Raw genomic sequence first — 26029 nt, 5'->3', positions numbered from 1 at the left:
ATTATGGCAGAATCTGGCAATCCCAGAGGGACACTGAACCTTCCAGAATAATCTATTTGCTCTCTTTTACTAAACTGTGTGTTGTAGGCATTCATGTCCCTGCTGGCTTCTGGGAATTGGGTTTGTTATCCTGCTGGCTTATGGCAATGGATCCATTGGTAAAGGTATTCTGAGTTTTTTTTTTTTTTTTTTTTTTTTTAAGTCCTCTGCAAATGGATGGAGAGGGAAAAAAGACCAGGAGGGCAAAACTGAAGTGCCCACCCAGAAAGGAGTTTTCAGTCTTTACTGGTCAGTTCTGTGCTCCAAGAAAGTTGTTACACTGCTTGCAGTATGACAAATTCTGGGTTAACACTGTCACCAGCTTCTTTTAGATATGGTAAGTCCCAAAGCAGAGCTGCTCGATATGGAATTTTTTGTTTCAAAGTACCTGACTATTGAGACTAGGATATCAAAAATTCAGTATTTTACCTGTCACTAGGATATATCCAGTCATGTTTTCTGACTCTTCCCTATAATGAAAACAACTTTTTCTGTCTACCCAACAACAGAATAGTAATTTGGAGATCTAAGGTTTTAACAAAAACAACATATTTTTAGGACATGGTGGTTTAATAGAGACTGGAAGAATTGAAAGAAGATGTTTAGGAAAATATTTGTCTTGCTTTTAAAATAATAGCTAAGAGTTATTGAGTGCCTGCTTACTGTGTCAGGTACTATTGTAAATCTTTTACATGTATTAACTCATTTAATCTTCATGACAATCTTATAAGTAAGGTGTGCTACTATTCCTGTCTTCCATGGGAGGAAACTGAGGCAAAATAAACTTCCCAAGGTGACACATTTGGCAGTGAGAGAGCTGAAAGTTGAATGGGAGCAATCCTGCTCCAGAACCCAGACACTTCAAGCCACCACATCACGTTGCCTCTCTTCAGCTCAAGGAAGACATTATTCATTGGAATTAGAATTGGCCATGATGGTAAATGAGATGTTATGGTGCTAATTTCCATTTTTTAATGATTTAGAGCTTTCGAAAGATGTATTTTGTGGTTTTGCTCACATTGTACATCTGCTTATAAATTTTCAATGACTATATCACGTTGCAGAATAAATCAATTCAAACCAACCAACCAACCTAGTCTACATTTATCAATTTGAGTGTCAAGCTCTCCTTAATCTGACCTTTCATTTCAACATTCTAAGGCCAACTCTCTTCTTCAATGAAAATGCTGATCACCTTACCTGCTGTCTTGACCCTTAACCCTCTGAAATGTACCTTAAATATGGAATATATTTTGCATCGTAGTGGATGTGACCCTTAAATATAGCCGAAGGATGCTGATGGTTCGCTGGCAGAAAAACTCCATGGGTTCTGGATGGGCATGGGAACTATCACATAAGGGCACGTGTGACAGAGCATCACAAGAGAGGAGCAAACAAGAGCTTATAAAAATTGGTAGAAGCCAAATTTAAAGAACTGTATATGACTTGCTACCAAATGAGGAATTCATTCTGAATGAAGAACCAAGGAACCATAATAAAACGTGTGTCTTTTAGGAAAAAAATTGCTGGTTAATCAAGACTATTGCTGAATTCTCTCTCCCTATCGCCTTTTCTCTGTTTTTCTCACTAGCAGCAGTGTAGAGTGTAGATTTTCAAGACTTTAAGAAGTTATTGCGGGACCAGCACCCTGGCCGAGTGGTTAAGTTCACACACTCTGCTTTGGTGGCCCAGGGTTTCACCCATTTGGATCCCAGGTGCAGACGTAGCACCACTCATCAGGCCATGCTGAGGCAGCATCCCACATAGCACAACCAGAGGCACTCACAACTAGAATATACAACTATGTACTAGGGGGCTTTGGGGAGAAGAATAAGAAAAAAGAAGAAGAAGAAGATTGGCAACAGTTGTTAGCTCAGGTACCAATCTTTAACCAAAAAAAAAAAAAGTAGTTATTGCTTTAGTCTAGGTAAGAAATGTTGAAGGCGCCATTGACTAAATGGTGCAATAGCAGCAGGCTAGAAGAAAGGGGAGATATTTCATGGTCAAGTGGTTGTGGGGAAAAGGAAGAGAAAGAATCAAGGATGATTTCCAAGTTTTTGACTTAGGCAACATAATTTGTATTAGTGCCATTAAGTGAATGAAAGATTAGAGGGGAATTAGGTGTTGAAATCCCCTCACAGTGGGCTTTCCAAGGCAGTGAGTCTACAAGAAGTTAGATGACATAGGCAATTGGAAATTAGAGGCAAATGGCTGAAGAGAGAAGTCCATAATGGATATATACACTTGGGACTTTAGTCTATTGGTCACTGTTGAGTCTATTAGCCGGAATACAAACAATCAGTAAAGCACGTAGAGTAGTAGAGAATTGAGAATGCAAGCGGAGGCATCCTTCAAGCTGGGATCCAGGCAGAATGAAGAGAGTGGGAAAGATTCTCCTATTCCCCGCCATGAGCCCAAATCATTAAAGACCTAATTGCAGCCCAAGTCCACTAAAACAATGCGGGATTCAGGAAACAAACTAGTGAAGAACAGTTTACATGTGTGCATACACTGACTGTCATTTTTTGATTGGGTATTTGTAATGAATGCATAATCTGTAAAATATATTTATTTGGTTTTAAAATTTTAATTCAATATATACAGAGAATCTAGATTTGCATGTAAGTGAAAAGGAATCTCTCAAGTGAATGATTTTGAATGTAACCATTATAAATAACCAGCACTAACTACTGCACATTTAAATTGAATTCTTTTATTTTAAATAGTCACAGTACAGGAATTCACTAGGCCTGAAAAGAACATCATTATTTACACATCCAAGGAATAACTCCTTGGTGAATCAGTGAAGTACTTAACACTGAGTATAGGAAATATGATTGAAGAAAGAGAGTTCTTCTTGCACATATAGGCTCAAATCTTTTACACATTTATTTCTGCCTTGGGATTTTAACACAGATTGCTGAAGTCACTATTAATTGCTGAACAAAATTTCACAAAATTATAACTGTAGCAATAACACCATATATTTATAAGCCCGGAAAGACATCAATGGGCAGGAATCCACAATGCGATGGCATTTTTGAAGGAAGGAAATTTCAAATGACATCTCCAGTTTAATTTGTGGAAAACACAAGTTCTCCAAATAGCTGAATATACAGATTCCCTATGGCATTTTGCCTTTCATGGCTTATTAAAACATTTGCTTAGCTGCCATAACATGTTATGTTATTCACAGGTTGAATCAACAAAGGGAACAATATGGTAGCAAACTAAGAGCCCAGATCAGTGTTTGCTGCATGTCATACAAATGCAACATCCTGGCTGGTAAAGTTGGCCTCTACACTGCTAGAACTGACTACTCATCATTTGGATTAATGCTTTACTCCGGGATGTAGCAAGACTCAATTGCCTGATTTTCATTTGGAATAGTAGTGAAAGTCAACATTTCTTACCATTAAACTAACTTCACTGAAGCTGTTAAAATTGAACTTGAATGAACCAAACTTCTGTAAATAAATAAATAAATAAATGTATAAATAGGATCCCCTCTGGTTTAACAGCTTAGCAATGAAATTACCTTCCAACAGCGTAAATGCTTATCTTGGCGTTTTAAGTCACCAAGTGCTATGTTCTAGCCTTACTGTATTATGATGAATGACTAATTTCATTTGAGGCATGGCCGTTGGTTCACACATATTATCTGTTTGGAATTAAGCCCTTTCAAAAGCACAAGTATATTTTCTGAAAAAGAACACAAAACAAAAACAAAAACAAGACTTCATTGAATGGAGTAATTTCTGTTTGGAAAGACTACTGCAAATTATCAGCAGGCAGAGGCTTGGTCTCTGCAGCCAAGATTCATAGTTCTTATACAATCATTTTTTTCTTGATTACCCATTACTCAGAAAAAGATTGGGTTTACATTCTTTTTCCTACACCAGTGACACTGATTGGCTGTCCGCATTGCCTGAATGTTCTACGTTATCGCCCAGTTTAGTGTTGTGAAGACCTGGCCTCAAGTGTTTTAATCCTCCTTGGCAGTAGTACTGATTTTGGCAGTGTAAAAAAAAAACCCAAACCGTTCTTGATTGTAGAAAAAGCTGCCAGAATATTGTGTTCATAGTATGGAACGGATTAAGATGGTTTTTTTCACATCTTCATGCTTCATAATAGTAAGTTGCTTTGTACAGTAAATTGTATCATTTGCCAACAAATGATTTTATTTGTTGTATTTTATTGCCAACAAGAAACTCCAGGAAGAAAATTTTAGGGAAAAATTTACTACAATATGCTGCAAAGTGAGGGAAAAATGCAAAGCAGCATTGTTTATTGGCTCAGTAGCACTAAGAATAACATTTTCACTTTACTGAAGTGTAAAGAGGACTTTTGAAAGGATGTGAATCATGCACATGGATTGAGACAAAGCCTGTGTGTGTTGGCAGTGTAAACCCCCCAAAGATGCATGATTCATCAACGGCATGCATTTTTTTCACCTAATATAACACAACCTTAATATAGTCATATAATCTCTAACACATCTTATTTCAAACATGCACTAGCTACTAAAATAAGATTTTAAAGAAAAGCTGATGTTTGATACAAAATCATGTTTTTTCAAGTGTGGAAAAATACTCTACAAAAAAATAAGTAGAAAAGTGATTTCTGATCAATGTGTGATTTTATCTAGAAAAATTCAGATGACTAATTAGTGTGCTTACAACGACCCTATCAGGTCTGCATCGCAATAATACACATACAGAAAGTTAATAGCATTAAACAACTATTAGCACAATGCAGTTAAATCCTTATCAGAAATAACATGAACTTATAAACTGTACATTTGGCATCTAGGTTTCAGGGTGTTTTTAAGAGTCTTCTTAAATATGACAATACAATAGTGCAAAATCACATTACATTACTAAAACACACAATTACCATCCAAATAATTTATGGATTACTGACCCTTACAATTGACATATTGGCTAGAATTGGCACATTTTCTTTCAGCATGATAGCTTTGACCTTCCTTACTTGAGTGTATGTTGTTTTGTTCAAAGTTTCACTACATATAAAAGGTCTAGGCATATGTGTGTCCCTATGTGTGTTCTTGAGGAAATGAGATCAGAGGAAGCAGGTAAAGTTCCTGCTCTTCCTTTGTAAAACTCCATCCTAGCTTCCTTCTTTAGCAACCCTTTCATGAGAGCTCCTAAAGAAATTGCCTGTTAATTTTCTTTACCCCTTTTCTTACGGGTCGCAGAGCATCAACATGGCCCCATGAAAGGGAGCAGGAAGAAAAGAAGGAAAATTCTAGAATATGTGACAGCTTGTGCCCTTTGCCAGGGTAATTAAACCAGAATGTGTAATCAACAAATCAAGATTTATGAAGAACTTCCCAGGTGATTCTAATGTAAAGTCCACCACACTCGGTTGACAAATGAGAAATCTGTGGCCCAGAAAAGCTAGTGAATTGTACTATAGATTGTGTAAACTAGAACTTAGTTTACTGCTCTTTCTGTGTTTCTTGTCACCACTTTTCTCCTTGCTGCAGCTTTGTGAACTTGAATCTACATTCAGACTTAGCTCTTTTTCCCTTTAAAAATCTCCATGACATACAACGTTGTTTTGGATTCAGAAAAAAATGACATTATTCCAATGAAGATGATTAATCTCAATAATTTCATTCAAATAGTTTTGACCAGTTGCATTTCCTCCAGCAAACATTACTTCTTACCTTCATCTTACGCATGATTTATGGAAATATTATTTTTATATTGTCTTAATTGCTCCACTAACCCTGACCCCTACCAAACTTAACCTTAAAAAAAAGGAGGGGAAAAAAAGCACAAAACTAAATATATTGTTTTTGAAGGCTGCCATCATGCTGATAGCTCTAAAGATTTAAACTTTTTATTTAAGAGTAAAAAAGGTGTCATTATTTTCACTCCTTTTTCCTATCTCCATTTCCAATGCCACATAACCTGTTAGTGTTCCAGGGCAAGAGCTCTCATTGATTTGAATGTAGAGCATCTGCAAGCTGACTTTTCTTTTCCTTGTAGTAAACACCTGGTCTCAAGTATGATAGTCTTTGTTCTTTGATTGATTATTTTAAAATAATATGTAAAATATTTAAGATAGGTCATCTGTTATCTAAAATGTGGACTGCTCCGAGTTTTACATAGACAACCAGATATTCTTGGTTGGTTCAAGGCCTATTGAAAAAGAAAACCAGTATGTGAAAGGCCTAAGCTCATTATAGTCCCTGTAGACACATATCCTGTTCTAGATGATAGTGAGCTCTCTTCTGGCAATCTCGCCTTGGAAGATGGCATCTCCAGGATTGTCTCATCTAAGGGACTGAAGGTAGCTAATGAGGCCAATCTGAGATCAGGGGATGCATTATGGTAACTCTGGCACATATTTCTTGCATAATGAGTAGTACTGGGTTAATTTAGTCTGGGTACCGTTTCTGCTGAGCCTGCCTTTCTCCTGCACGCTCATTAATCAAAATGGAATGCAGCCATGTGTATAAAGATTCGCCATGGTTAAAATACCTTTCTGTAGAAAGCACTTTTAGAATTTTTCAGCTAAAATTTGTTTTTCATAATGCAATTCTAGCCAGCTCTAATTTAACATACTTTACATACACAACAAATTTAACAATTTGGTTGCCAGAAAACTCAGAAAAATAATCGATTTTTGAAGTTTTCTAATGTATCTGAAATAAACATTTCTAATACTCTTTAAAGTGAGACGATTAGGAGCTACTTAAAAATACTACTTTGAATATGATTTATTTACTCACACATAAATTTAAAAATTTTCCTTATGTTTACTTTTTTTTTCCATTACAGTACAACTTAGAAATTGTGCATATGAACAGCTGAGATTACTCTTGTCAAACCCGTATTTATTATGCAATTAGCAATTAGAGTAGTCTTAATCACAGTCTGGCTAAGAATTATTTTATTTCTGTACCACCAAACAAATATATTCCTATTTATTGAATTTGTACCCTAACATTTTAAAAGTAAGCTTTAGCTTTTTTTTTAACTTTAGGAAAAGTAGTTGGAGACTTGATTCTGTTTCTTAACTTACATCATTCAGTAGCTCTGTGACTAAGCTGGTGGACCAACTGAAGTGATGGAGTAAGTCAAGTTGTTGAATATTTCTAGGCCTTTTTCCTTACCAGAAAATGATCTCTGGGGATCTTCCTGCTACTGCATTCTGTGACATAAGCTATACCAACTGATAATAAGCTAAATTGACTATTAATTTACTGATTGCTTATAATGGTGAGGGAAAATTAGGCCTGCTTGTGTTCCAATTATTTTCAGAAATGGTTTATGTGTTCAGTAATGCCAATAATGCCCATGTGCTACCACTGTCAGCTCCCCATACCCCTTCCTTGCTTAGTAATTATGGAAGACACAAGTGCATGCTTCCACACTATATTTGTTTGTTTCTCTTTTCCTGAAGAACATTTCTTTGGCTTATTTAAATTTGCAATGATTCGTATAAGCTGTCTGCTTAGTGTTTTCAGAATTTTAGAACTGAAATTTCAGAAATAGTTTTGAGTTCCGCACAATGATCTTTTATGATAACAAATGATACTAATTGAACACATTGTCTAGTCACTTAAATGTCATTTCACTTGTCCTCACAAGAAACACATCAGGAATAAGCTGCCTCCACTTTGCAGATGTAAAATCTGAGGCTAAGAGAAGCCAAGTCGCTTGCACACAGTGAGTGGCAGAGCTGGGGTTCAATTCTACATCTGTGGTCACCAAGAATCCACGTGCTATAGCTCATTGCTATATCCCAATTGCAAGCTATGTTTCCATCCACCAAGCAAGGACTTTGGGACCTGGGGAAGAGGTCTTTTAAACCCGTAGAGAGGATAAGCAGATCACAGCAGCATAAGATTTTGTGGTTATAAAGGATTCTACTAATTGTGTAGTCCAGTCTTCCACATTGCAAAATGCAAACATGTCGTTAGAAGCTAAAAAGAGAATGAGAGGTATTTTTTTAAGATATATAACCTCTTCTTATCCTATTAATTCCTCCAGGCCAAGAACTGCTCATGCGTTCTGTGTAGACCGGTGGTTCCCAGAGGTGGCCCCACATTGGTATCACCTGTGGCACCTCTACAACTGTTTGATTCTGGGGCCTCTCTCAGACCAACTGGATCAGGTCTCTGGAGATGGGGTTTGGACATCTGCAGCTTTAAATCCTCTACCGGTGATTCAGATGTGCATCCAGGCTTGAGAAATACTGCTATAAACCACTCAATAATTGAAAGAGGTTCTGGAGACTGTAAATCACCTGCCCCAGATGAAGAGATTAGTCAGTCAGCATTATGCTTATGCATGAAATAATAGGCATAGAGAATGTCTTGGATCTTGAAGTAGAGGAATACTTTACTGACATATTCTGGAAGATTCCAGGTGATAACTTGTATATATTGAGTAATAGAATACTTCCCATTTAGTGGGTGGCGAAGACATAGACCTCAAACCTGACAGCACATCAGAACTATCTGGGGAGATTTTTAAAATACAGATTCCAGCTCTCATCTCAGACCCAGAGAATCAGAAGCTGTGTATTATTAACACTCTTTCAAAAGATTCTTACGCAACCGATCCAGGAAGTCCCAAAGACATATGTGTGTTTGAGAACTGCTGGCTTAGGATGGGTCACAAATTATAGTATGGAACAGACTAACTTAGGAAATGTATTAAAAGCATGGTTGTTTGGACTTATTTCAAGAGATTCTAACTGAATGAGCAGGGCCCAGAAACCGGTATTGTTAATAAAGACTTTTGGTGATTCCAGGTCAGAAGAAGCAGGAACTAGGCTTTCAGTCACACTGAGGAAAGGTGGTTGATGTTGCAGAGGTCCTTTTTAAATTCTTCAAAACATTTTTAAAGTAAATCAAATGCATAAATATATATTAACCATGAATTCAAAAATAACTAAATTATCTAGACGTATTTAATCTAGCGTATTCAAATCATACTCCCCATTTTATTGTCATCTGGGGAATGACTATGTGCCTCCACTGTTTCCCTGAAATTTTTGCATCAATAAAAAATTTTAGATTATTGTCGTAAGAATCTGGATGGTATTAAAAATATCTACAATATTTTAAAATAAAGCCAATATGTGGGTTGGTTTTCTGCAAGCAATTAAGGTCTCAGTGAGCAGTGAGCGCATGAATTGCGGAGGATGCAGGTAGGGAAATAAGAGTAGGAAAGAGTTGGAGGAGGAAAGTTAGTTAATTGAGGACTTGCTATAGTCCAAGCATTGGATTAGGTTCTCTCCACATATTAGGTTAAATAATCAGTTTTATACTTTAAAAGTCTATTCAGAAAAAGAAGAGGGAAATCTGTTTGGAATATTTACCTCCAAAAACTTATTTTGAGATGGTCACTGAAATTTCATTTGCAAATATGTGCATATATCAGTTTAGATCTTAGATGAGAGAGTAATAGTGCTAGAAGGAATCTTACAAACAACAAGGTCCAGAGAAGTTAAGCGGCTTTCTCAAAATTATGGTTTGTTGAACCCATAACCCAGCCTAGCAGTATTCACATTTCTGGTTTAGCAGGCTCTCTCTCAGTTATGTTCTGTTGATTGTTCTATACAATGCTTATGACTACAGATACATTCAATATGAATTACTGAGACAGAGAACACTTTGGATGGTAGTGGAGCTTACCCATTTGCAAAATGCTACAAAATCTCTAGATGAGAGACATCTAGAAAAAAATATCCTCTTAATTGACTGATTGCAATACAAAGGAGTGCAGTTAGGGAGGAAAGAAATTATATTTCTCTTCGTGCATAGTTTGGTAATAAATATGTGCCCTTCACAGTGCTTGAACTTTATATTCTTGTTAAATACTTACTGTCTTTCCTATTAGAAACAGTTGGTATATTAATATTTGAATAGAATGTTAACATGTTCCAAATCCTTTCTAATCTTTCTTGAAATGTTACTTCTTAGGGGGTCTTAGAACGCAGTAAGTCTGGAAGGACATACAATGCCTTCCTTTCGCATCTAGGCAGCAAACCGACCAATGAAATGAATATAAAATATCATCTCTAGCTGGTACCAATAAACTGGGACTGTTATCATACTTAAAAAATATTTTTCATAACCTCTAATGCAATTTGTTTATTCATTCAACACCTAGTTTTAGATCCTCCTCTCTGTTGTGCGCTGTGCTTATCTTTTAAATCCTGAAGCTTGATTTAACAGCTTGATTATAATTAATTTGTTAAAAAGTTCCTAAATGAGATCAGAGTTCAAGGGAACTCAAAGATATGGTTAAGCACTAAGTCATAATGTAAGGACCTAAACCTTGTTTTGGTAACATTAATTCATGCAGACATTTTCTAGGTGATTACCTTAAGACTCATGGAATCTAGTTTGAAAATAGGCAGGCAAAACATATCAACAGTATAGGTTCCTATTCTTTCCGTATTTAACCTCAAACTGGAGGCAAGAATTTAAAGGCTCAGTAAACAATTCCTAAATATTCTGTCACTTTACACTCAAATGCTCTGAGGTTTCTAAGCCCTCACAACAGAAAACGTTTCTGTACATTCTAGCATAGTAAGGACTCATGCAGCAAATATAAAATTTTTAAGCTGATATTGGTTTCCCACTAAGATAATTTTTTTGTTTCTACTTCATATTGTCAAATTTATGGCTATCATAAAATGTGACTGTCATGTCTTTTGTTTTCAGACTGTAATACTGCTGGATATGGAGAATTCAGTGTATTTTGTTACTCATAAAGCCTATAACAACTAATATTCATATATTCCTACTAGTAAGGCCTACAATAATTAATATTTAAATATTCAGCCCATTGAAGGTAATAGATTTTTGATATTTTGAAATAAAACTTTTTAAACAATCTATTCTTTTTTATATCCACAATCTGTCCCCTGGCATAATTGTTTTTATAACAAGCAGCAAGCCAATTTTGTCAAATCAATATCTTTCACCATATGATATCCTTAAAAAGAATTGCAATCCACAGGATTTATTGAAGGAGTAGCTGAGAACCATACAGCATCTTGAGGGTTGCATTTCAATACATTCAAGTACTGCATTTAAAATGTATTGAAAATCCATTTCCTTCTCCTAAAGCTCAACTTCTAAAATATCTAAACCAGAAAGAATGCTAATAAATTTGATGTTCTGTTTATTCTATACCTTTTCAAAGGTCAGAATGCCTCCACATAGAGTGTAATATTCTACAGGCCCTAATAATACCTATAAGGCATTCACATTTGTAGGAACTGAGATGTACTTCTATGATAAAGTGAGAAATACAATGAACAAGAATGCAGGATTAAGAAAGATAAGAGCCTTAAATTCTAATATTGGCTGTCATTAGCTGCGGGGTGTGTGAGTGTGTGGGTGCGTCTCAACATATGTCTTGAATAAATATTATCTCTGAATCTAGTTAACTCATAAATAGAATAAAGGGATTGGTTTGTAAACATTGTTATAATTCCTTCTAGCCCTAAAACTCACTGATCAATGGCCCCAGAACTGAAGTTACCTCATTCATTTTGGCACTTCAAACTCAGAAAACATTCTTCTGGGACTCGGTAATGGGTTTTCAATATACAGTGGTGCCAGTTAGTCACTTAATATTATTGCCTTGGCTTGAATCATATTATCAGCATGTGATTATAGTCAAAGTCTAAGAAAGAAACCAAATTCGAATCTGATAATAGAGACAATGATTCAGATTTCTTACTTCTCGGAAATCATGAGCATCTGCCACAGAAAGGCAGGTTGTCATGACGTTGAATGTTTTTCGGCTTTCAGAAAAGCAGGTACTTTCTAAACTTGTTGGCAATACATCCTCTTCAGATCCTTATACTTTTCATAGGCCAAAAAATAACAAAGTAAATGTATGAATTTGATTATTTTAACATGAGAAATAAAAGATCATGTGGAGATCTTTCCTTATCTGGGAGGGCATCCACACAGACATACTATTTCTTAATGCAGTGTGGTTAGAACAGATAACATGAAGGGAATCTACATTGGTTCAAGTGAGTAACAAAGTTTGCAGCTCAGAAACATGTCAAATAGCTAAGCAGTTGGGGAAATTTGCTGTCTTATTTTTGTTAAATCAGTGGTGACTCATATAAACTCCATTGAGAGTAGTATGTGCATAAACACAGACTCAGAGGAAGCTCTTATGTACCTCACCTCTTAACTGGAAGCTCCTTTAAGGCTGTGATAGTATGTACCTTGTTCATCTTTATCTCTGGTTAGTACATTACCTGACACAGCATCCCTGTTCAATCGTGGGTAAAGAAATAAACCTGAGGATCAAACAATTCTCCACCCAATACAAGGATCTTCCTCTGCTCAGATCCTTTGGGTGCTCCAGAGATCTCATTCCCTCAAAAAAAGAGTCTGGATTGTTCGACACGTCTCCTTACTGAATTGAAATTTGCCCCTCTCTACAAATGGATGTCATCAGAACATGTTGATTCTTCTGATGGATTTTTGGCCTGAATGGGATAAAGTCATTAAAGACTTTTGGGGGGAATGCTTTCCTTGAAGAATTCTTAGAATCCCATCTTTTCTCACCTACTATTCTCTGCTTACATCCAGCCCCTAACCCTTATGGAGGAGAAATGCTATAAAGCAACCGCAAGTTCAGAGATAAATTCTCCAAAAACCTAATGTAATGATAAGTTTATTTTGGTTCTGTAAAACCCTGAGGGCAGTGTACTATATGTGAATAATTGCTAAAATGGAATAAGAAACGTCATCTCCAGTTAGTACCTCTAGGCTAGAACTGTCACTTCATTGAAACAAACAAAAATTTTTCCATGACTTTCAATGCCATTTATTTATTCATTCAACAAATATGCATTGAGATCTTACTCTGTGTTAGCGTTGTGTGTTTCCTATAGACTCCCACATCTTCTAACACCTTGATAATTTCGTTTAGGTTCTTTTAAATGATAGAACAAACCTATCAAATGTTATATCTATTTATTTCTCCATATAGCAAAATAAATACTGTTTTAAATATTAGGGCTTCAGAAAAGATATTTTAAATTGATATGTTATTAAAAGTTGTACATAAACGTACCATTTATAAATATGATTTGTAACTATACATATCCTTTTCCTTTGTTATTTGAGGAAATTATTTGTTTTTTAATAATAATGTGTTATCAGGATCAGGAAGAGAACTGCCTTAGATTTCCTTAACTGTTATTAGGATTATTTCTCAGGTACTAAAACTCTCAAAAAATTGGATATTTTAAAACACTTGAATAATTTAATTTAAGATCATGAGAACTAGTAGCTACATTTGCGAGTAAGCTTAGTGAAAATAAATGGGAAGTCTAATAGCTTTCTGAATATCACAGTTCTGCTTCACTATCTTTTTTATTCACTATAGGAATAATTCTGCCTAAACAAATGTGGTAAACAGGTAAAAAATAGATCAAATAGAGACAGTTATACACTTTGTTCAAGTTCGAAGTCAAAGAGGTTAGAATTCAATTGCAAACACTTTTCCTTTGTTACATTATGCAAACTTGGAACTAGAGATTATACTATCTAGTGAAAATATCTCATATTTTAAGATGTGCATCTTCATTTCCCAAATAGATTAAACAGTTGATCAATGTAGAAACAATAATCATATCACAAACTTACATTGCAAACAACTACAAAAATGTGAAAAAACTGTTTACGAATGATAGCAAAGAATAAATTATTTTTCAGCACACATAATTAGGTATATACAAGATAATTTAAAACCAAATGGAATGATTGCTAATGCTGAGCTCTTGAAAATCTCCATCAAAATATACATGTTACCCAACAGAGAGTGATAAAAATAAATTGTGACACAAAAGCGGAATGTTGTCTCTCTTTTCATCCACAAAACTTGAATAATATCTCATCAAAATAATTTGCCAAGTGTGCAAATGATGAAAAACTTTAATTCCAAAACCATTTCTCTAGATTACCGACAGATTTATATTCCTGATGCCTTTTCACATGATCACAAGCCAAGCATGCATGTGATTCCCAAAATCGTGGAAGATTTACTGTGAAATCCTTCCTCCAGTTAAAGTAACTAAGGTATAACTTATCGTTTTTGTCAACCTCCTTCAGATACTTTGCTAGCTCACTGGGAGAGTTATAATCCTCCACATGAATGAATGAATCTGCTGGAATATAATTTTCATAGTTTTCCCTAGATGGCCCCAGAACAACAGGTACAGAGCCAGCCAGAAAAGCATTGTAGAGCTTTTCTGTGATGTAATCTTTGTGGATGGAGTTTTCAAAGGAAAGATAAAATTTGCAAGTAGATATGGTAGGAATCAAATTTTTATCATTCACATACTCTCCAAATGCTTGCCCATAGGTATGGATTTCAATACTTTTGCTTAGTTCATTGTAATACTTGACCCTGGCGTGCTCAGGGTTCCAGTTACTTACAACCCAGCACACTAACTTCTCTTTGCTTGGCACTTCAAACATGAAGGGGTTTGTGCTCACTGTCAAGAAGCCATAAGGCACTTGGATATCTGAGTCGCGGCGATAAGTCAGAGTCAGATTGAACAGGTGCTCAATACCACTCTTTTGGGGTGTGTGAGTGGGTGATTCCAAATTCATCCAGATCCATTTCTGGAAGGGTGGCCTAGCCTGCTGAGGTAAATTAGTCAGATCCCAACTGATGTCTCGGTGATGGATCAGAACTGCATGAGATTTGTTGTACAGAGAACGGTCTGTTGTGAGGTGGCATCCTTGGATATTGAACATTGCTTGGCAGGATGTAAGATCAAAGGTCTGCCCAAAAGGCCACACCCAAATCAGAATAGTAGTTTCATTAAAATAATCAGTTTTGGTGGAGAAGAAATTTTTCATTTTCAGCACTGAGCTGGCTGACTCCATTGGACTGAAGATCCAGCTGTTGGTGGGCTTGATGTAAATGAACAGACATGCCACGAAGCAGCCCAGGATAATGCAGACGATTAAAAATGGGCGGAGAATTCCTTTGGATGCTGGTGTCATACTTTTTTCTGTGAAACAGAAAGAGAAAGATAGAGGGATAGGTAGGGGCAGGGATGAGGAGTAAGTCATAAATATAATTTGAGATGAACAGGTGGTACATCCTAAAATACACTTAATCACAAAATCAACTGCATTTACCTTTTCAGTGTTATCAAACTATTGAGAGAAATAGAACTTTCATTTAAGGCAAGAGACTACTTTTAAAAGGAAGTTTCCCAATAAGTGTTGGAGAGGATGTGGAGAGAAGGGAACACTCATACACTGCTGGCGGGGGTGCAAACTGGTGCAGCCACTGTGGAAAACAGTATGGAGTTTCTTCAAAAACTTAAGACTAGATCTACCATATAATCCAGCTATCCTACTGCTGGGTATTTTTCCAAAGAACTTGAAAACACGAACGCATAAAGATACACGCACCCCTATGTTCATTGCAGCATTATTCACAATAGCCAAGACTTGGAAGCAACCTAGGTGCCTATCAAAGGACGAATGGATGAAGAAGATATGGTATATATACACAGTGGAATACTACTCAGTCATAAGAAATGATGACATCCTGTGATTTGTAACAACATGGATGGAACTTGAGGGTATTATGCTGAGTGAAATAAGTCAGAGGGAGAAAGTCAAATACTGTATGATCTCAATGAAAAGTAGAAGATAAAAACAATGACAAACACATAGAAACAGATTGGATTGGTGGTTGCTAGAGGGGAAGAAGGGAGGGAGGAGAGTGAAAGGGGTGATTAGGCACATTTGTGTGGGGATGGATTGTAATTAGTCTTTGGGTGGTGAACATGATGTAATCTACACAGAAGTTGAAATATCTAACAATGAAATTTATATAATATTATAAACCAATGTTACTGCAATAAAAAACAAACAAAATAAATAAAAAATAAAAGGAAGTTTCCCTTATATTCTTCAAATAATGAGTCAGAATTTGTTATAAATGTACCAGCATACCTTCAAGCCAAGTTACATTTTTTTTCAATGCCATCCTTACCTGTTATGTTTTTACTTGCTTATGGAAATCTGGCACAACAAAGACTGTCATCACCAAAGCTATGACTAATATTTTTAGTATTTTGAAACCACATCAGATTCAGGAACATCTCCCAGTTGATAATAATGACTTATTTACCAGTGCACTTTTTGAGACTGTAATATAACTTCGCAGTTCAGATGGAATTCAGTAGAAAACCAAACTATTTAAAGGAAAAAATTATATTTTTGTTTTTTAGCATAAATCTTTCTTCACCGCTAAGAATGCATCAGGATGATCATGCTGTAAAAAATGGCAACTCTTGATTTGATATCTGTTTTTTGTTTTGTTTTGTTTTCTAGTGAGTACACTGATGCAAAAATTTGATAAATTAAAACCCCTCATAGTTTTATTTTTATTTTTTCTTACAATTTTCTTTGCTTACTTTTAATAATCTGTTAGTACATCCAATATCTACTGGATGTGGTAATCAAATGCTCTAATGGCATTAGAACAACATTTTCTCTTATGTAGTACTGGGGCATTAAAGCAGTTTTGCTTAGCATTAAAATGATGCTAGTATTATAAAAATAAACGGATTCTCAAAAAAAGAAATATATTTCATGGAGAACAATATTGATCTTGTGAATCTTAGCAGATTGCAGCCAAAAAGATGAGTGAAGCCGTTTAAATTTTTTTAAATCAAATGTCTTCAAGATTTTTCCTCTTTGACATTCATGCCTCCTTATGACTATGAACACAAAGATAAAATATGAAATATGTTTGCGAAACTATCTCCTGATCAAATTCTTACTGATTCTGTGAATCTCATTGTTTTTCTCACCAAAATAATATGGTCTATCAATTCCAGATTCAGTAAAGTATTTTGAAATCTTGACCAAAGCTAGTGCGGAAACGTTAGATATTTTCCTTCCAGAAGAAGGGAGAAATTGTCCTTCATTTAGTTACTTAAATTTATGTGAACATTTTAAAAGTCATATTTTTTTGTTATGCAGTTTTTCTTAAAGCATTTGACATTCTCTATGTAGTAAAGCTTGATTTTGTCAGTCCAAAGAGTCTGGACATTGTATTCTGGAGCACTCCTAGAACAGAACTATAGTAATCAAAGACAGGCTTACCATCAAAGTTAGCTTCAGTCCTGTCCAGTGAATAAGAAAAGGAAAACAAATACGTGTATGCTAAATATGTCTGGGAACTATTAATGAACCCTTGAGCTGCAAAGAAACTCAGGGAGGAATATGATGGAAATCTCAACCCTTTAGAACTAAATGACATTGATGGTACTACATATCAAATTTTGTGAAAGGTACTTACAACAGTACTTAGAAGTAAATTTACAGATTTGCACAATTTTGGGGAAACTAATTAACAATTTGGTCAACTCAACAAGCTGGACAAAGAATAATGGTCCAAAGCTAAAGAAATAAGAAGTTAAAAATAAAAGTAGTGATAGAAATCATTAAAATTGAGAGCAAAAATTTGAGACGATCAATAACATCACATGTAACCATGGGAGGTGATGGATGTTAACTAAACTTATTATGGTAATCTTTCTGCAATATTACATACACCAAATCATGATGTTGTACACCTTAAACTAATATAATGTTACATGTCAGTTATAACTCAATAAAACTGGAAAAAAATACTAAGATAAACTTCAGGCAAGGATAATCAAGAAAAAGAGAAATTCAAATTAAATGCCAAAAAAGAGTCAATAATTATTGATTTAATATAGAAAAAAACTAGAAATGATTATATTGAGTAATTTTATGGTAATAAATTTGAAAATCTGATTAAATGAATAGTTGTATTTCTGCACAAATAGAAAAATGCCAATTTTAATCAGAAATTCTGATTAAAGAAATAGCAGTTAAAGAAATGGAATTCATAAATGATAACAACTAAAAACAAACACTAGACCTAGATGATGTTGCGGGAGTGATATTAACAATTCAATGAATAAGGAATGCTATCACCTTAAAAATAAAATCATTGTAGAGAACAGAAAAATAAGCAAAGAAGCTTAACTCATTATGTGAGCCAATTTTTATCTTGTTACCAAAAGAAATATGGAAAGTTAAAAAAAGTCTATTTCATTTATGAAGACAGATGCAAAAATACAAAAATTTATCAATAAAGAGTATTGAATATATATCATGATGTAATTCAAGCGTAAATTTATGGCAGTTTAGTTATGTCTGATCCTGCTTTATAAACTTAACTAGTTGGACAATCTCTCAATTTTTTCTAGACTTTGAGATCTACAGACTCAGAAAACTTACTGGAAGGATCTCCTTTCTAATGGAGTAATATTGATCTTTAAGATACCTGATTTGATTGAGCACTCCAGTGTTTTGTTCTGTTTTTCTACGAGGCCGGTGATTAATGGTTTTTAGAAATGCTCTCATTGAAAGCTTCCTCAAATCTTTTTTGAATTGAAATGCAATGGCAAAAACCATCTAAATAAATGATATCAATTCAATACAACCAGGTTACAACTTTAATAGCCCACATTTAAGAAATGCTCACTCTCAGCTGGGCCTTGTGCTAGCATTTTGCACACATCATTTCCCACAATCCTCATAGAGCCCCTATCAAGGGGGCCTTTTATCACATCTTCACAGATAAGAAAATTGAAAGCCAAAGACATAGTTAACTAGCTTGACCATTGAGTTATGTTCTTTCTTGACTTCTACAATCTTCTTTGAACAAATAATACAAACATTGATAATCCATTGAGGTGCATTTGGCACCTCAAGTTTTATTGTCTTGATTTCCTGGTCTCCATTCTTTATAATTGAGGACTATTTACCCATGAGTTAAATTTACATAAATTTCCTTTAATCAGAACAATACCAGACACTTATACGGTGCTTGTTAGTGCCAAACATTGATCTGAGCATTTATATTAACGTATGTAGATATGTAAGCACACGTATTACTTCACTATATTCCCATTTTATTGATGAAGAAAATGAGGCCCAATATAGTTAAGAAACTTGCCCAAGGTCACACAGTTAGAAGTGGCAGAGTATACTTTCAGACCCAGGCTATCAGGCTCCAGAGTCTGGGCACTTGATGACTACCTTTTGTGTTCACAGATTCCCCAGTCTGCAGCCAGGAGAATGCAATCATCTTGATGATACCAGAATATAAGCTCCATGAGGGGCTTTGTTTCATTACTGCTGAATTCTGATCACCAGAATACAGTAGGTGCTTAATAAATGCTGTATATGTTGCATGAATGAATGAGGGGATTGCTGAGTCCCAAATATATGCAAGGTAAAATGCTTGGTAACTTGATAAACAAAAATGAGCTGTGTGTGAATGAATGAATGTATACTTAGTTGCTTTCTCTGTGCATTTAACATATATCCCTCTACAGCATAACTACCATTTAAATTGACATACAGGTATTCCTACCACTAGATGAGCAAAATCTTCCAGTTTTGCCTGTCTTTGTTGCATCTCAAAGTTGGCATCTATTTAGTACATTTTAGTCCCGTGACTCCTTTTTTGGCCAAATAAGAAAGAATTGGTCACTAGGCAGATACAATGTTCCTTCCACTGTGTGCCTGTCAGTTTTCCTGCTTCCTGGACATTTTGTATTCCTTGAACTTCTCATTAACTCTTTGCACATCCTCTCCCCTCAACTTTTCAGTGCTGTCGGAGTCAATTACTAACCAACAGGGGCAGTTACTCAGTGACCCCTGCTTTGTACAGAAGCTGTCAGAAAAGTCTGCCTCTTGGAGCCAAATTGACATCCCCTTGACAGGAACCTTTTCACATCCTCCTCATAACTAAAATTCAGCTGGGTATCCAACATGTCTTGAACTGTTAATCGATAGAATTTATTTTTAAAGCACTTGCAGCAGTGTTACTATAGCTTTCACCAGAGACAGCAATAAATTTATAGCATAAAGTAAATTGTAACAGTAAATAGGATAATTCAAACTTTTCAACTTTTTAAAATAGGTTCAAGTACTATAAAAGAATATAATTTAAAGATTTTAGCATTAATGACAGAATCTTTAGTAAAAACACTACTTGATAAGACTTGGTACACATATGAAGCTGCTTTCCATTCAGAGACTACTTCCAGTCATACTTGAAGACTGCGCTGCTGAGTGTTGAAGTGTTAGGGAATGGAAGAGAGCTTGGACTAGAAAAGGTTCCAGTTGTGATTCCCAAACCATGAACATACTTCAAGGTATTAGGGAGAAAAATGTGAAACCAAAAAGAACAGGAGCCTTCTTCAAGGAGTTGTAATTCCACTTTAAGTTTTTTTTGGTATATGAGTGTTTTGAATACTTATTTTAAATTGGAGGAAACAAGGGTATACTGTAGAATAGAATTCCACACTTGCTTAAAACTTTAAGATAGAAGAGGACAGTTGGACTTGCAACTTGTCCCATGGGACTTTTTCCCTACATTGCAGCCACCACCTACTTCTTCACCCCACCTCTCTGTCTTGCAGTAATAGGCATGAGGGGTTGAAGAGACTGTCTCTTATGCCTTTAGGAGCTCTTGGGTCAACATGTTTGACAATCCCTGTGTGGTACACTTATTCTCTATTTGTTGTGTGGGTACACAATCAAACCATCCCTGATAAGGTCAGACTTTTTATCCTCACTAAAAATGTGTAAAGATCATTGTTGAACAGAATTTTGTTCTGTGAATAGAACTTTGGATCCATTTGGGGATGTTTGGATCAACTCCAAAGACGAGAAGCAAATCATTGACCAATTGATAGATGGACTAAAGTTAGAATTAGTTAAAAAAAAAAAGAAAGAAAGAAAGAAAGATTGCACATATAGTCACCTTGTGGCTTCTTCCTTCTTCAATAAAATAAAATTTGAAAAGTGCTTCTGATAGTGCCCAGACCATAGAAAGAACTAGGTAAGTGTCTGCTATTATGTTATTTTTCTCTGTTAAATAGTCAGGAATCAGAGCTCTCATCATAGCTGAAACTCTTTTGGAATGATAGATCTCTTCCGACTTCTATGAAAATTATTACCCTTTCTAACCACACACACACACATTCTCCTCTAAGTTCAAAACATAACTCATTATTAATAATGTACAAATAAAATATATAAGAAAAAATTTCTAATGAATATAAGCAAGGTTTTTCAGTAGTTCATGCAATCAGCCTTTTCACAAAGGGTTACAATATAAGCATATTGTACTTAAAGGATTTTGTGGCAGATATTTATTGGTTTTTACTGCCTGACAATCACTCTCCCTTCTTCTGAGAATAGCACCCAATTTCTTATTGGGATATCACCTCTCGTGGGTGCAATCTTTGGGACTGCAGAGAAATATATCTCCTCCTTTCCTCACCAATGTTCACCAGGGGAGCCAGATCATTCAAACTTTCCTGCTGGGACTTTGGAACGTGAGTGCAAGGGCCAAGAGGGAAAAATGTTGGAGCTGATTAATCGCAGTGGGGTTCCCTGAGAAAACGAGCATAAGACTGCTGCCCAGGTGCAAGGAGCTAGTCGGGATCCCGTTTCCCTGGGCTTGGTTCTTCAGGTATTCCTTCAGCTCCAAGAACTACCCATAAACTCTCAATAATTTCCTTTTTGTTTACATTAGTTTTAATTGTCTTTATGCTTGAACAAACAAATCAAAACAAAAAACAAAACAAATTCTAACCAAGAAAAAAAAACTCAACTGATTTTCTCCCCTCCTCCTTTTTTTCTTACTGGAGGATATGAAGTATATAATTTGAATCTTTCAAAATAAGTCCGTAATTATCTGGCTTAAAAAAATATACATATAAATTCTCAAAAGAGCAAACAAATCTTTTCATTTTATGTTAAGCCATAGACTCCACCCAGAATTTAGGTATTTGGTGGTAGGTGGTGTCTAACTGAACTATCAGTAATCTGCTCAAGCAGGCTCAAAGAACAATTTGTTCCCCATCTAATAATTATGGTGTTTAGTGTCATTATATTACTCTAGGATTCTAGAAAAGTCTTCCGAATACTACAGTCAATGTTCATAATTTAAATTGCCCAGTTTTATTTAACTTAGGGGGGTTGTTTGTTTTTGTTATTGTTTTGTTTTGCTTTTATTTGTCTCTACAATTTTTATGCAAAGAACCTTTGCAAGAATAAAAATATAAGCCTTATATTTTCTATACTCTATATCAAATTACATTCTGCCTCAAAGTACATAAAACGTTATATATTCATCACTTCACTTTCAAAGATTCCCTTGACACTTCACATTCTACTGAACCTTTCTCATGGGCCTTCCTTCTCTGAGGTCCCACATTTCTCCCATTAGATCCTGAGCCAAACGCCTCCTGCCTTTGGGAAAGATGCCATTTACTTTTTGGCAAGAAGATACTGGTTGATGTTTCGAATGCTATCAAATTTGTGTTTGTGAACCTTTCTCAAAGACCTTTGGAACTTGAGCGGACGGGCCAAGAGGGAAAAATGTACGATCTCTGGTATTTCCAGGGTTAAGCCTCTGTTTTCCTACCTCCAAATACTGCAGAAGCTGCCACCAAAATATGCCAGTTTGGGTCACCAGTACTCTTCCTGACTATCCCTCAGAACACACTCTGGCACATACCAGAATTCTGACTTATTTCTGCAGTGGTTTAATCTTTAGGAATATTACCTCTAAAATGCTCAACAATGTCTCTTTTTTTTCGCTTTCATTTTTGTCCCAGACTATTGTTTCCTTTGGTGTGCAAGCTGCCAATTGCCACTTTTCCTGCATCACAAACTTCTTTATCTTGCGTAGTCTCTACATTCACTCTCTTTGAAATTTTCTTTTCAATTCAGGGATTAACTCTCTTTAGTTTGATCTTTTAGCTGCTCTCTTCTCTTTCTACTCATAATCACTAGTTCTTAATCGCTGACTTTATTCACTTTAGAAGCTCTATTTACTGGCTTCAGCTGCAGCTCAAACAATCAGATCTGACATTGAGCCCAAGCGTAACTTGGCCCGTGTGCCTCCTGTTCATGGGGAACACCACAGACAGGGCCAGGGGCTGCTTTTGTGGCATTTTCCCAGAACATGCTTTCCGGATTTCCTTGAGGCCAACAGTCTTTCATAATTTGCCTGTCAGAACCAGCCCTTTCTATGATTCTTGTCAGATTTTTACCCCAAAGCAGCCAGCCAATAAAGGTCAAGGGAGCCTTTTTTAAAAAAAACTCTCATTTTGGGCTGATATATTACTATGCATTCTTGACTCTGAAGATGTGACTTTCGTCCTTCCAGATGACAAAGTAGAGCAATAACTCAGTGGACTCTCCTTGGCATCTCCCTCTCCTTCAAATCCACACCCAACCCAGCATCAAATCCTGCCAATATTGCCTCCTAAATATTTCTTAGATTAGTTGACTTCTCTCCATTTCTCTAGGTCAGATGTCTATCATCTGTTGTAGACTGCTGACATTGCTTTTGAAGTGGTCCACATGGCACTCACTTTTGATCCTTCTAATATATGTTCAATGCAGTAGACCAGTGGTTCTCAAAGTATGAGAACTGGTTTCACACCAGTAGCAGTAGCATCAGCATCAGCATCACCTGGGATCTCATTAGAAATGCAAAATACTTCCACCCAAACCCAGACATATGGAATTAGAAATTCTGGGGTGAGGCCCAGAAATCCATTTTAAAAAAGTCTTCAAGGAGCTGGCCCGATGGCATAGTGGTTAAGTTCTCATGCTCTGCTTAGGCAGCCAGGGTTCGGGGGTTCAGATCCTGGGTGCAGACCTACACACCGGTCATCAAGCCATGCTGTGCTGCATACAAGCGTCCTGCATACAGAATAGAGGAAGATTGGCACAGATATTAGCTCAGGGCCACTCTTCCTCACCAAAAACAAAAGAGTTCTCCAAATAATTCTGATGTACATGAAAGTTCAAGAATCCCTGCAGTAGAGTGATCTTTTCAAACCACAGATCAGACAATGAATTCCAATCGCTTTTAAGATAAAGTAAAAAAGTCCTCATGTGGCTTAAACAGCCCTGCCTGATGGGAACCCTGCCTCTGTCTGCAGCCTCAGTGCATGACCAGCTCCCTTTTGCATTCCCTGTACTGCTGTGCTTGGCCCTCTTGCATGGGGTCGCTGCACCAGCCCTTCCCTCTCCCTGGAATGGTTTCTCCTCTCGTTGTTGATTTGCTCCTTTTCACTTTGTAGCTCTCATCTCCACTGGCAGTTGCCTATGGAAGGATGCTTGATAACCTCCCAACACCCCTCCCCGCCACCATCACTAAATCAAAGGCCCCAAGTACATGTCTCATACATAGCACCATCTGTCATTTTTGCACAGCACTTACCGCAGTAGCAAGTTTGCCTATATTGGTGTGAGTATTTGATTAATGTTGTTGCCTCTGTTAAACTGTAACTACACTCATATGTAGACATTGGGTGATTTTCCTCAGTAGTTAATCCCTGGTGCCTAGCCACTCTTGGCAGATCCTTGCTCTCAATAGATGTTTTTTGAGTGACCAAATAGCTAGCAATTATTGGACATTTGCAATGTTTGAGGCTAAGACTTTTATATAGACTTTATCATTTAATCTTTCGGAAAATATATTTCTTTTCATTGAACAAATACGTATGTATCACTTTCTATGTGCCAAGCATGGTTCTAAGAATTTAACGAATATTAATTCCTTCAAATGTCATAAGACCAGATGAATACATGCAGTTTTATCCACTTTTACAGATGAGGAAACTGATGCACATCTGTTTGTCTCATGTCACACACCAAATGGTCAATCAAGATGTGGACACTAGTGGCTTGACTCCAAAACATATTGCTTTAAAATACATGTTTGTTGTTGTTGTTATTTGTTTTTTTGGGTTTTTTTGAGGAAGATTAGCCCTGAGCTAACATCTGCTCCCAATCCTCCTCTTTTTGCTGAGGAAGACTGGCCCTGAGCTGACATCCATGCCCATCTTCCTCCACTGGTATATGTGGGACCCCTACTACAGCATGGCTTGCCAAGTGGTACCATGTCCGCACCTGGATCCGAATCGGCGAACCCCGGGCTGCCAAAACGGAACTTGCACACTTAACAACTGCACCACTGGGCCGGCCCTGCTTTAAAATACATGTTGAGAATTAATTTCCAGCTTACAATTGCAAAGAATTCTATGAATTATGGGAATTAAAATTTATTTTATGACGTAACTTACTCTGGAGCCATTGTTCATTAGAATAAACTAGATTCACCAAATACTTCTCCATTCTCATTCTAGAAACTTGGAACAGTTGGTCTAGAATACTAGAAGTTTTAGATAATTCTCCTCCTGTCCCCAAGAGAGTGTAGATGAGTGAATCAGAGCAGGAGAGGAGTCTAGTTTTGTTTTATTGTTGGGGTATTTATAAAGCAATTCAAGGAAAACCAAGGATTATTGACACATTTCCACCTGCAAATTCAAGGCCTTTCTGATAGTTGTATTCCTGCTAGTGACATTCTCTTTCAGGTGAATTCCTCATGTGCTGCTTTGTAGAGCCATTTTTAAAAATTAACTAACTTCATTTTGGCCAGAGCAATTTGGCAAGAAAAAGAAATAAAATGGATCCAAATTGGAAAAGAAGAAGTAAAATTCTCGGTGTCTGCAGACGACATGATTCTACATATAGAATACCCTAAGGAATCCACCAGAAAACTATTAGAAATAATCAACAACTACAGCAAAGTTGCAGGGTACAAAATCAACTTAGAAAAACCACTTGCTTCTCTATATACTAATAATGAACCAGCATAAAGAGAAGTCAAGAATTCAATCCCATTTATAATCACAACCAAAAGAGTAAAATATCTAGGAATAAACATAACCAAGGAGGTGAAAGACCTATACAGTGAAAACTATAAGACATTATTGAAAGAAACTCAAGAAGACATAAAGAAATGGAAAGATATTCCATGCTCATGGATTGGAAGAATAAATATATTTAAAA

At 36.1% G+C, this 26029-nt stretch overlaps 1 protein-coding gene across 5 annotated transcripts in view; it reads right to left on the bottom strand.

Annotated features, from left to right (window-relative positions):
* Window positions 1-26029, bottom strand: part of FUT9 (fucosyltransferase 9) — a 212494-nt gene that overhangs the window by 8505 nt on the left and 177960 nt on the right. For 3 of the 5 annotated variants that reach the window (XM_044757480.2, XM_070496402.1, XM_070496404.1), the window contains exon 3: window positions 10699-15090. The exons of the other annotated variants lie outside the window; for them this stretch is intronic. In XM_044757480.2, coding sequence (XP_044613415.1) covers window positions 14003-15082 — 1080 coding nt within the window. In that variant the 5' untranslated portion in view covers window positions 15083-15090 and the 3' untranslated portion in view covers window positions 10699-14002. Of the gene's footprint in view, window positions 1-10698; window positions 15091-26029 lie in introns of those variants that run through there. 5 annotated transcript variants of the gene reach the window in all.

Source organism: Equus asinus, chromosome 24 (genome assembly GCF_041296235.1).
Source record: "Equus asinus isolate D_3611 breed Donkey chromosome 24, EquAss-T2T_v2, whole genome shotgun sequence".
Classification (NCBI taxonomy): Eukaryota; Metazoa; Chordata; class Mammalia; order Perissodactyla; family Equidae; genus Equus; species Equus asinus.
Note: the sequence above shows the minus strand (reverse complement) of the source record. Positions and strands in the feature narration are given on the sequence as shown.